We start from the raw sequence: 13,566 nt of genomic DNA on the forward strand, positions 1-13,566 counted from the left end.
TAACTCCAGAAATAGATGCTTAAACAGGGACAATGTATATTGTAATGTTTAATATAAAAACAGATTTAGAATATTTTGCATCGTGCAACACACCTGCAGTTAAATGAAATGAATATTTGCTTCTGATTGCTTGGTAACCTAAGGAGCTTTGTCTTTGCATGAGCAATTTTGAAATATTTTGGAGATCCAGTTCAAGGAGAGCCAGGGGGATCTTCATCAGCTTCTAATGAGCAAGCAGCTGTCCTATGATGACATAATCGATGACTGTATCTGTTGCATTTGTTAATGTACTCTAGCCTGTTTTCCTCTTAAAATATAACAAACTGCTGCATCATCACAGAATATATGAAAAAGTTAGGAATCTCTACCTCGAGTTTGAAAAAATAGGGTCCCCTAACAGCTAGAAACGGCCCTAGAGAGTGCCAGGGCCAGGGGTGTTAACCATTTTACTTTGTGGTCCCACGACCCATGATGGCTTTCTTTGTGTTTCTTTCTGGTCTCACAAGGATTATATAACATTTGGGTCCAAACAGCGCCAACAAGAGGCCAAAACTGGAGGCCAGGATGGCAAAAACCTCCACTGCATCTGCATATTTGCCTGGTGAGTTGATGTAAGCAGGGACAAAGGCCACCCACACTGCACAGAAGATCAACATGCTGAAAGTGATGAGTTTGGCCTCATTGAAACTGTCTGGAAGATTCCTTGCTAGAAAAGCTAACAAACAACTGAGGACAGCCAGTAAACCAATATAACCAAGTAAAACTGCAAAACCAACTGTGGACCCAACTGCACACTCATAAACTATCTTGTCACTGTGATACTGGGTGTTTTTATGAGGCACTGGTGAAGCAGAGACGAGCCAGACAGTGCAGATGGCTGCTTGAACAGAAGTCAGAACCAGAACTGTCCCTCTCTGCTGCACAGCGCCAAACCACTTCAGACTGGACTCACCTCCTGGTTTGGAGGTCCTGAACACAGCCAGAACCACCATGGTTTTCACCAGGATACATGAGACACAAAGCACAAAGCTGATGCCAAATGCTGCATGTCTTAGTTGACAAGTCCAAGGTCTGGGTCGTCCAATGAAGAGCAACGAGCAGAGGAAACACAATTTGAGCGACACCAAGAGAAGAAAACTGAGTTCTGAATTGTTGGCACGAACTATAGGTGTGCTGTGATGATGGATGAAGATGCCTAGAACAACAACACAGATACATGTGCCCAACAGTGAGGTGGTTGTCAAGCAGATACCCAGAGGCTCATGGTAGGAGAGGAACTCTGTTTTCTTAGGAACACAGTGGTCACGCTGGGGGCTGGACCAGAAATCCTCTGGACAACTGGTGCACTCCATGGAGTCTGAGAAAAGAGGGTGATGAGATACATGTTTATACAACATCTTTGAACTGTCAACGTTTCTTCATTTGTTATATATATATATTTAATATATAGATAAAAATAAACCATATATGAAATGCATAGTACATACAAATACATAAAAAAAAAGAATACATACACACCGGTGTACATGCAAACCTATATTGCTAGTGCTTGCTGAAACAGATTGTGTGGCGAGAATGAGGCAGGGGTACAGATAATCATATTTTCACAATCACCAGGTTGCGAATCTGAGATTTGGCCTGACTGGCAGGTTTCAGAACGAGCAGGTGATACCATATATAAGAATGGATTCATTTGTTGCACTGTAAAAATGTAAATGTAAATCCTTACAGACACCAAACAGTTGGGAGTCGTCTGACAAAAAGGAAGCACTGGAGGACTCTGGCACAAACACTTGCCACCTGTGTGTGCCAGCTAAGGTCACTATCAATGTGCATACCTAAATATTTGAAGGAGGTGACCTGTTTCATAGTGTTACTGTGTATACTGTGAATGCTTTGGGGTCCAACAGCATCTGAACAGTTTTGCATGTGTTAATATGCAGTTTGTGAGTATCACACCAGTCTACAAAATAATCCATAGCAACTTTATGGCTACACATTGTGAGTAAACTGAGGACGACAGTATCATCAGGTGAAAAGAAAGGGCCCTCCTATGCTGCTTAGATTTATGCTGGAGAGTATAGAATTCAATTTCACCTGGAATAATACCACTTAATTCAAAAAAGAGCACACAAAACAGCAGGGAATTCCTCATCAGCACCTTTCAAGCACTGCTTCTACTAGTTAGCGTCAGCTAGCATTCTGACGCTAATGTTAGCTGCTGTTCAAGTCTGTCCCCGTTAGTTAGAAAAAGTAACTGTTCAGTAACAGCAGTCATGTACTGTTAATGTTATGATTATATCATTATCTGCACCAGTTGCTCCACTTACAACTGTCTTTCTTTTTTTTTTCTTCATCCTCTTTTTTTTCTTCCTCTTCTAACTACCTGATTGATAACTCCTCTTCATTTTCCTTCAGCTTCATTTACAATTGATTTCTCAGCCTCTGTAGCAGATAAAGGAACACCATTCAAAAAGTATTTGAGAGCTTACACCTGTGGCTTTCCTGTGAAATGTAGTTTATTTAGATACAAAAATATAAAATTAAAGTAAGAAAATAAAGTAATATCAACTTGTGTCAGTGCCTTGATTTAGTCCTGATGGAGTGTGAAGATCAAGAACAGCATGTAATGACTGTAACAGTCTGCTTCACATGTGACGGTGATAGTGCTTACAGCGCTGTGGCATCTGTGGATTTACCTACAGATGCCACAGCGCTGTAAGCACTATCACCGTCACATGTGAAGCAGACTGTTACAGTCATTATATGACTGTTACAGTCATTACTTGCTGTGATCAAGGGATGGCTCCACCTCTGTGTGCAGCAACTCTTATTTGAGTCTCTCCTGTGATTTCATAACATTGGAAGTGAGAGCCATGGGCCAGTAGTTATTGTTCACCCAGGGGCATCCGTTTTTAGGAACTGGAATTATAATAGATTATAACAGAGCTCTGTGATGTTTGAGACACTCACCAGTTGTATTGCTGATCTTTCCCTCAGAACAAGGGACACAGTCAAAACAACACTCAGGTTCCCCCTTCTTTCTGGCCATGCGGGTACCTGGAGGACAACTCTCACTGCACACTGACCGAGGAGGCTGTGTGGAGAAACATCTATGTTATTCTATTCTTTGAGGGCCTCTTTATAATTTCTGCGTTCCGTGTCTGCAGATAGTCACTATTTGTGTGTATTTACGTATTCATGGCAGTAATGTCATTCACAGTAAGAGGTGGTTGGTCAATGCTTACTGTATCGGTGGATATATGTAGACCAAGTGATGTTATTGATGTGGGATTGAAAAGGTAGAGGGCTGTTCAGGATGACACCCAACCAATTTAAACTTCGGGGAAGGGGTAGCAGAGGAGTTGTCGATTGTGATTGAAAAAAAATGTTAGCTCTGGATCATTTTAATTTGATACCAATGATGGGGAATTAGGTATTAGTGTTTAGTTTGAGAAAATTGGAAGAGAACCAGGAATTTAGTTCACTGAGACAGTTGGAGAGAGAGGAAGGGTGGGAGGCTGGGGCTGGGTTTGCTGGAAATGTAGAGCTGGTGTGTTCCGTATAGCAGTGAAATTATTTTTGGAAGATATTGGGTAAATTATGAAAAGAAGGGGCCCCAGGACAGAGCCTTGGCACACACCAGTGGTAACAGGGGATGGCTGGGAAGTGAATGATTTACCTCCCATTTATCTCTGATTGAACTGAGAGCAAATGAATGAACTGAGAGCAGTTGGAATCAGCTGCCAGGAGGAGGTCATTGGTAATCTTTACTCGTGCAGTTTCAGTGCTATGGCGAGGGCAGAAACCACACTGGAATTGTTTATATAGGTTGTTATGGGTTAGGTGAGAGCAGATTTGTATTGCAACTGTTTTTCAAGTATTTTGGAGAGCAGGGGTAGATTGGAAGTGGGATGATCGGAAGTTGTTTTGTTTGGGTTGGCACCAGGTTTCTCGAGTATTGGGCTGATGGTGGGTGGCTTATTTAAGTAGGAACCATTCCAGTGGTGAGTGAGGAGTCGATGATAGCAGTGTTGGGGGGAATGCAGGGGGAAGGCAAGTTATAATCCGAACTGTGAGAGCAGGCTCTAACTGACAGGAAGATGGCTTTAATTTGTAGATGTGATCTAAGTTTCTGAGGAAGTGGGGTGCTGGAACATAGAGAACAGATGAGAAGATGCATGAACATTAGAGCTGAAGGAGGAATTTGAGCCCAGATTCTTATGAATCTTGTGTGTATTTTCATCAAAAAAATATAACGAAGAGTTACAGACCGAAATATTTGATGGTATGAGAGATAAGAATATTTGAGGGACAGCTAAGGCTGAACGTTTTGATTGAGATGGTTTGGTCATGTGCAGAGGAGGGATAGTGATTATATTGCAGAAGGGAGTTTGAGGATGGAGCTGCACATAGAAGGTCCATTGACTTTGTAAAAGAAGACATGAGGACAGTAGGTGTAACAGAAAATGACACAAGCGAAGGGATAGGACAAGAGGGAGGTATGATTGCTGTGGCAACCCCTAAAGGGAGAAGCCGAAAAAGGAGTAAGAAGTAGATGACGCTGTGACAATGAATGAATGTTGGCCCTCTAGCTGTCTTCAATAATGTACTCTTCAAAGTACATACATGTTCACTATTCCTGACACATTTGTCAAGGTTTGTAATGTTTTAAGCATGTTTCAGCCCTCAAACAAGAGAGGTATGTGTCAGTCCACATTTAATTTCAGTAGCAGCAATTTCAGCCCCCTGTATTTTGTATGTCGTTGTATTCTTTGAGTGAGGGTTGGATAGTTGTGAGTAATGACAAACCTAATGGATACTGTAATGAAAAGTGCTTTGCCATGTGGAACATGCACTGTTGTGTGACCAGTCCAGTCGTGAAATGTAGGGTTGAATGCATACAGTCATCGTAAATATGGATGGGTGATAACATTCACATCAGGCAGACAATAGTGAATCTGCAAATTCACAGAGCAAAAGTATAGATCTTGGCTAATACACACTAAGAAATAAAAGTACGAGACTGTGCTTTGTCGCACCAGTTGTACCCTATCAGGGTACAAGCACTGCTGCTTTCTCAGTGTGTACCAATTAGTACATCTTTGTACCAGGACATAGAGGTATTTTTTTGTCACTAGGGGTGCAGAAATGTTTCTTTAGAGGTACAAACAAGCAGGTACAAATTTTAAAAGTACAGTGCTTGTACCCTGATAGGGTACAACTGGAGCGACAAAGCATATGTACCTTTTTAGGTACAGTCTCGTACTTTGATTTCTTAGTGTGTATGTGGGTAAAAGAGATGGGGACACAAGAAACTAATACGTAACCTGTGTGGATTCAAAGTTCCAGAAGATATTGTCTTCATCCAGTGTGAGTTCTTCACGTTTGAAGGCTGACCTCTTAACCTCACCCACTCTCTGAACTTTAGTTCTTCCATCAGGGAGCCATACCCAGTTCATGATGTCATATACAGGTAAGGCATCACCATTTTCATCAAATGACACTTGATCACCAAATGTTGTGATGAAGTTGACTTTTTCCATGTAATGAACAAGCTGTGGATATTATAATTATAGACAGAAAGACCAGAAAGAAAACTACAATGACTGCCCACTGTTTGTTTGCTTCTTCTTACCAACATATTAACATATTACATTGTGCATGTTGACTTGAAAGTAATTTAATGAGCATCCGTGCCAAATTCAGCAGTATTCCCCAAAGATATCAAGAATGCGAAAGACAGATGCACTTCCAGACCGACTGATAACTTAGATAACAATGTCAACAGTGGTGAGGCATGAAAATAAAGATATTTAAGTAAAATGACATATTGTATTTGTGAACACAGCAGTACCGAAAACTAAAAAAAGAGAGCCTGTATTGCAATATACAAACACCTAGCTAAATAGGGACCATGTAGTACCATGATTTGAATGTATTCATCTCTTAACTCTTTATATTTCCTTCAATCTAAATCTAATTCAAAGGATTAAGTGAAATGAAGAGTTGAGATACTGTAAACTGATATCTCACCTGCCATGGCTCCAGTCTTTGTAAATAAGCACAGGTGTTGTTGCTGAAAGGTCCTCTCCCTGGCTCACACTGCAGCATGTCATCAAGAGCGTACGCCAGAGCGTACACAGCCTTATAAACATTATACTCTGGTCTGAGGTCTGAAACATCCAGGAAATCATTCTCCACATTCTCTATAACTTCCTGCCCAGTGCATACTTCTCCTCCAGCTTCTACCCAACCTGCTGGAGGTGGTGTAAAGCTACACTGAAATGTGTGTTCCCAAAACTGATTCACCTGAAAAACATTACATTTCTCTAAATTATGACACTTTTTCAATTTTTGTTTGTACCATATCATATTGAAATATTTAATTCTCACCATGCTTTTTCCATCAGTGTTGTTGCGATGTAGATCAGGACGTATTTGTAACAGGAAGTCTCTGAGTCCTGGGATTTCTCCTCGACGGATGGCGATGCCTAGTGTTCCACCCAGGTACGGCATAAGGTGAGGAGTCTGAAGTGAAGTGCCTGATGTCCAGCCTTCACTGGCCATCCACTGCAGGCCTGTCACATTCTGCCTCACCACCTGTACATTGCATAAGAAAAAGTATAAAAATTCACAATTTTGTACAACTGAGGTATAATCTAGTTTCTACAGTTAATGTTATTACACAAGCATGCACAATAAAATAGAAGGACCTGACTATAGACAAAATTGTGGACCTCTGTACCTCCACACCTCTGAGCCGTAAGTCGGTCTGTGTTATCAGGCATCAAAGCTTAACTCTCCTCTCCATGGACAGAAGTAGCAATTGGCTATTGCTTATGGTAGTTTGAGTAATGAAGTCTAAATTGCAGTTGTAAAGAAATTCATGCAAAATACTTAATCCAGTGAGATTTAACCTGGTAAAATGTGTTAAATATTTTATCCAAATATTGATAAACAATAATTCTATATTCTTAATTCTATATCACCCTTTTATTTTATGAGAGTAAAATCTGAGTAAGAAGTTATTTTAATGGACTTATATAGCACCAAACTTTAATGACTGAGAGGTCAGAGGTGTGTGTGTGTTTTTACATTTTACATTTCTCCAAACCTTGGTAAAGGTCACCGTACATCAGTACATCAGCAGTAAAACATGGCTAAAATAAGATAAATACGAAAGATTCACTTAGATTGAAAACAGAAAGAATCAATAAATAAACAAAAACTAGTATTAGTCTATCTATCTATCTATTTTTTTTTATTAATCCTTGGAGGGAAATTTGCTTATTGCTTATGTTATATTAAATGATATAACGCCTACCTCTTTCATGAGGTTGAGCATGATTCTCTCATGTGCAAACACAATCACCACTCGAGCTGTAGATTTCCTCATTACATCTACTATTCTCCTCACTTCAGCAGGGTCATCACCCCAGGGCAAAATCTCTGTGTAAGCCAGACAACCTCCACCAGCTGGACCCAGATCAGAGTGAAAGGAACGGGCAGCGTGGAATCCATAATCATCATCACTGATGAGCAGACCTGTCCAAGTCCAACCAAAGTGCTTTAGAATCTGAATCATAGCATTCACCTATGTGGACACAGAGCAGAGGGATTAGTGCACAGGCTGGAATCATCTTTACTAGAAATCCTGCTCAACAGGATCATCAAAGACTCATAATCACTGTCTTTAAGTGTTGTATATCTGACACCACAAAACTCTGTCAATGAGACATATAACATGACTGGTGACACACTCTTTTCTTTTTGTAGATAGATTTTCACCTGAAAGTCATCACTCGGGATCGTCCTAAAGAAAGATGGAAACTGTTTTCGGTCACTCAGGCAGGAACATGTGGCAAAATAACTCACCTGTAAAACAACGCACCATGTAGTCTTAAAAGTCCTGCTGACTCTTAACTTTCTAATGTTTAACACGTCATGTTGCAGCTTCATTTAAATTCCAAACTGTGATCACATCGAGAGATAAAAAACTTACCAGAGGCACTCTGTACAAACCTACGACTTTCGAGATGGCAATAGAACTTGTGGAGGAAGAATCTCCCACAATCCCTAGGACTGGAGGAGTTCCTACACAGTTCTCCTCTGCTGTAACTTGCTCTTCTTGACCACTGACTAAGGTCAGTGCTGCACCAATTCCTATTTGGAGGCAGTTATCATACAGACTGTATCCTAGAGTCACATTAGGCAGCAGGTTGTAGTTTCTATTGATCTCATTGATAGCAAAGGCCATGGATAGAGCCAACCTGAATCCTATAACATCGAAACTAACAGAACCAAGAGTTTATTATTTTAAATAGGTTATACAGTAACTCTCTTACACATGTTTAACAACTTCAGACACTATAAAAATTACAACAGGATCAACAACCACAATAAAACTCCAACTCTTCAAAAATGTCAGCTGTATTGTTATCAGTTCACAGTAATAACAAGATAAGATAAAGAAGTAATTGGCTAAGTTTCCTACAGCTTCTTAATTTCTCAGATTTACATTTACAGGTTTACCTGTAACAGGTAGGCAGCTGTGGCTTTGAGGTAAAAGTCAGGTCAGGATCAGCAGAAAAGAAGTGGATTGCAAAAAGTCCACCTAGAATCACATCTCCAGTCTGGTGCATCTCATTTAGATCAAACTGTCCCTGTAACTGACAAGAGGAGGAATAAAGAGAGGAGGACACAGCAGAGGAGAAGCAGGAGAACAATATCAGTGAGAGCAGCTTGTCTAAAAATACCCTCATGACTTCCCTCTGGTTTAGCCCTTTTCTGAGTTCAGTTCCTTCACCACATCACACTTTTTATTGACCTGCTATATTGTTTGTCCTTGTACAAACCCATCAGAAACTGTAGGGGCAGGGCCTAAAATGCTATTTGTGTATGAGTGTGTTTGTGTATGTATACAATCACAGGTCAGAAAGGCACGTTAACTCTCAATATATATATATGTATATATATAAAAGTTTATATCATGGGGGGTCTTGATGAGTGGGAATAAAGGACAAATACCAGGGAACCAAATAAATAGTTTGATTTTTTGTCGATCAAAACAAAAAATACAAATAGATCAAAGAGACATTTGGCACCAAATGTACCTCTTAAATTGCATTAGTAATTGTCTGTGTGTGTGCACGCGTGTATTTTAGCTTATGAAAGGTGTTGTGTTTTTGGCAGATTTTGACGCTTTGACAACAGAGACAGGAGGCACGTTTATGGGGAGCCGTGTAGGCCATAATTCCTTTTTTACGTCACACATACACAATTTTACTTCTCACATACACAATTTTGCCTCTCATATTCACTATTTTTGTCTCTCACATATACAATTTTGTCTCTCACATTCACTATTTTTGGCTCTAATACACAATTTTACCTCTCACATACACAATTTTGCCTCTCACATTCACTAGTTTTGGCTCTCACATACACAATTGTACCTCTCACATTCACTCTTTTACTTTGCACATATACATTTTTTTTACCTCTCACATACTCTCTTTTACTTTGAACATAGACAATTTTACCCCTCACATACCATTTTCTTACCTCTCACATCCATTTTTTTTTACCTCTCACATAGTCTCTTTTACTTTGCACATACACAAAACACACCTCTTGCACACATGTGTTTAGTGTGTGTGTGAAGCATTTTATATGTGAAGTACAAAACAAAAAGGAATGTGAGAGCTCCAAAAAAAGTGAATGTATGAGTGGAAGGTCATGTGACAAAAAGCAGGAACTGTGAACAGGTAGCGCATCATGGCGGATGGAAGAGAACGAAATCGCCTCGACCAAGCTGCCGCTTCATTGAACAGTCTGCTTTCTTCACCAGAAGCCATTCAGAATGTATCAAGTAATCAGGGTGCGATTTGTAGGGGGAGATGGAAATTCCACCCCCTTCTGGTTTTCCTATCCCTATCTCTGCTAAATTGATTTTATCTCATGGAGACAAGGACAAACCCCCCCTTAACTGATGGTACATAAACTCTTAATGTTGGATTTACTAAGATCTCAAATAGATAGCGCTAAATTGCGTGCGCCTGCTGCTGGCAGAACCAATATAAACCGATACAGCCGTTGTAAACAAGATCACCTTTTCTATATGTGGTTGTTAACAAATACTAATGGTACTGTACTTATACAAATGCATATCAGTGTTGTTAATGTTATAATGTTATCATTATTGCCTTAGTGTGTTATGCTACTAACTTCTATCTAGTGTCTCTCTCTCTCTCTCTTTCCCCCCATCTCTCTCACACCTCCCTTGTCTGTCTGTATCGATTCCTATGAACATAGGACCCGTCATCTGTGAATGCGTAGTTGAACATGCTCTGGACAAGCTAATTTCCTGATTTACAAAAAGCATTTTTGATGATGGATTTCTCAGAGGATTATGCTTCAGCGGGGTACAGAAGTATGCGCGTAACCGCAGCCATTTTTATGCGCACCGCTGTGCCAGTTAAGACCTGGCGTTCAAACGTGCTAATTATAGATAGATAGATAGATAGATAGATAGATAGATAGATAGATAGATAGATAGATAGATAGATAGATAGATAGATAGGCTTTTATTTCAGACTCAAGGTCCATACAAAAAATAAATAAAATCAATACACAGTACAAAAGGATTAAATAACACACAATGAAAAAAGTAGTCTAATGACTCATTTTAAAAAGACACTTATACCAATGCCCCCAAAACTGAGACGTGCATCGTGTGTCACTGTACATAATGTTCACCATTGCCACAACATTTAGGTTCCATTTAACCGGCAGATGAACCTATACATTACATTTCTTAGAACTGCTTGCAGTGTGTTCACTCCAGCACTCACAAACAGCTCACTCGCACTAGTCCATCTGGGCCTTTTTAAAAGTATCCTCAAAGCTTTTTTTATATTTCAGCCATAGATTCCCAATATGACTGTTGTGTCCAGGTGAGTGGATAGTGAGAAGAAGAAGGAGTGAAAGAAGGAGGAGTCATCAACATTTGGTCCATATATGTTGGCAATGCAGAAGTCTGTACTATTGATTAGTAGGGTCATTATTATAAATCTGCCTTCTGAAGCTGTAATAGTGTTTTTATGTGTGAAATTTAACTTCTTATTGATCAGAATAGCTACTCCTCTCTGTCTAGAGTTATAGTTTGCTAGGTACATGTGAGGGAATTGTAGTGAAGTTAACTGGCACTCTGACTTTGACTCTTGTAATAAGACAATTTCTGCTTCTAACTTATTAAGTTGATTAAGGACTTTAAGTCTTTTATTTTTAGAGCCGATTCCTCGTACATTCCAAGTGACAAGCGTCAGTGTGGTCATCCTGGCTTATCTAGTTGTGTAATGTAGTTGTGTGTATTGTCTGTTGGTGTGTGTGTGTGTATCTGTGTAATCAATATTGTAATACTGTATATGGGTGTAGGTGTAAGTCTGGGTGTGCATGTATGTATGAGTACATGTGAATGCATACGTAGTGGTGTGTGTGTGTATGTATCTGTATGTGCGTGAGTTCATGCGAGTTTATGTATAGGGGGTATGTGTGTACTTATGAGTGGTTGTAGGTATATGAGTGTGTGCGTGATTGTCTGTGAGTGTAGTTGCCTGACTGTCTGAGTGTGTGTGTGTGTGTGTGTGTGTGTGCATGTGTGCGCGCGCGTGTGTGTGTGCGTGTGTGTGTTTGTGAATCTGTGCGCGCGTTCGTGTGTGTGCATGTATTTGTGCCGGTATATGCAAGGTCCTAATCGTGATGTGGTTGCTAAGTACAATCAACATATAATGAATAGCAATGATAGCTAAGTTATATGTCTCAATAGTAAACACGTGTGCAACAATGCAATATGAATAAAGTACAAATATACATTCAGGGACGGGGAGACACATAAATACACAAACGAACAGAAATAAGTAACACAAAAAGTCTTGAAAAAGTCTTAAATCCAATAATTTGAATTTAAGGCCTTAAAATGTCTAAAATTCTCCTAAAATCTCATAAAAGGTCTTAAATAAAATTTTGAAAGGTCTTAAAAATCTATTAACGTTACTTCAGTCTCGCTTTGAAATGTTTCGGTTTTTGAGGATGCGATAACATAACTACAACACGGAACTAAAGTAGGCCACCTTCGCTGCCCGGGGAGAATTAATCGAGCACCACCAGCTCGTGTGCTGTGTTAGTGTTACCGCTTAGCAAAGCAGCGGAGCGGAGCTAAGCCGAATTGCTAGTATGGGTAAGTGCAGATTCAACGACATGTGACTCGAGAACGATCCATTTAATGCATGGTTGAAGCCGGTGGCTGGAAACAAATATGAAGCACACTGCACTTTCTGCAAGAAAACTTTGAAACTTGGAACGTTGGGCATTAAGGCACTGGAATCTCATTGCAAATCAGAAAAACATAAAGCAGTCATACAATGCCAGCAGCAAACACTTTCTATCAGGCAGTATTGTTCCACTTCAGGACCAGGAGCATCCAGCGTGACCCTGTCTGTCGCAACTCCAGTCGACCTCCGGACAAGGTTTGGGTCTACACCTACACTCAAAGCGGAGGTTCTATGGACTTTTCACACGGTTACAAGGCACCAGTCATATACTGGTAATGAGAACATGAATGATCTGTTCCAGACCATGTTTCCGGATTCTGAGATAGCGAAAACTTTTTAGTGTGGAAAAGACAAGGCGGCGTACATTGCGCGATTTGGATTAGCCCATTTCATCTAGAGAGACCTCATCTCCAAAGTTAAGGGCCCGTTCGTGCTGATGTTTGACGAAAGCCTGACTCAAACGAACAAGACCAAGCAGTTGGACCTGCACGTGCGATTTTGGGAAGGCGAGCGGGTCCAGTCAAGGTACCTGGGGTCCCAGTTTATGGGACATGCGACGGCTCAGGACTTACTGAAACATGTTAAGGTAAGAAGCATAAAATGTTTTACTAGCAAGCATTGCATTATTTTATTTTTTATGTATTTATTTTTTCATGATTTTTTTTCTTATCAGCAGCACATACTAGATATCATACCAGAAGTAACAGAATAAGACTTATTAACTTGAACTATAAAATTGCAATGATTATATTTAATTTCATTTAATGGATTAATTTTCATCTTAGGAGTGTGTGGACCAACTTAACCTCAGGAGCCTAGTGTCTATCTCCATGGATGGGCCCAACGTGAATTTTACATTTTTTGAACTTTTTCAACAAGAGTATGCAAAACTGAGTGGAGGTGCTCAGCTTGCTGAGTTCTGTGGGTAGCTGTGGACTGCACACATTGCATAATGCTTTTAAAAGTGGATTCACCATGTGGCAGCTGGACAAACTTTTGAGAGCCATGCACACACTGTTCCACAACGTACCAGCAAGGAGAGAAGATTACAGCGCTGTCACAAAATCCACCATCTTCCCCTTACCGTTTTGTGGTCATCGGTGGATTGAGAACTTGCCTGTGGTACAGAGGGCTATTGCAGTCTGTCCGTCACTTCAGCAGTATATGGATGCAGTGAGAAGAAAGAAACTCCTGAACCCGGGGACAGCATCCTTTGACACAAGCAGCCTTC

The 13,566-nt window shown here is 40.2% G+C and overlaps 1 protein-coding gene across 1 annotated transcript; it reads right to left on the reverse strand.

Moving 5' to 3' along the window:
- Nucleotides 1-446: 446 nt before the first annotated feature.
- LOC310936122 (extracellular calcium-sensing receptor-like) lies at nt 447-7,399 on the reverse strand (the record flags this gene model as incomplete). Its single annotated transcript, XM_083900161.1, has 5 exons — nt 447-1,357; nt 2,974-3,097; nt 5,331-5,558; nt 6,397-6,603; nt 7,328-7,399. The coding sequence occupies 5 exons, from the start codon at nt 7,397-7,399 to the stop codon at nt 447-449; spliced, it is 1,542 nt and encodes a 513-aa protein (XP_083756287.1).
- Nucleotides 7,400-13,566: the final 6,167 nt, after the last annotated feature.

Source organism: Microchirus variegatus (assembly GCF_963457635.1).
Source record: "Microchirus variegatus genome assembly, chromosome: 13".
NCBI classification, from domain to species: Eukaryota; Metazoa; Chordata; class Actinopteri; order Pleuronectiformes; family Soleidae; genus Microchirus; species Microchirus variegatus.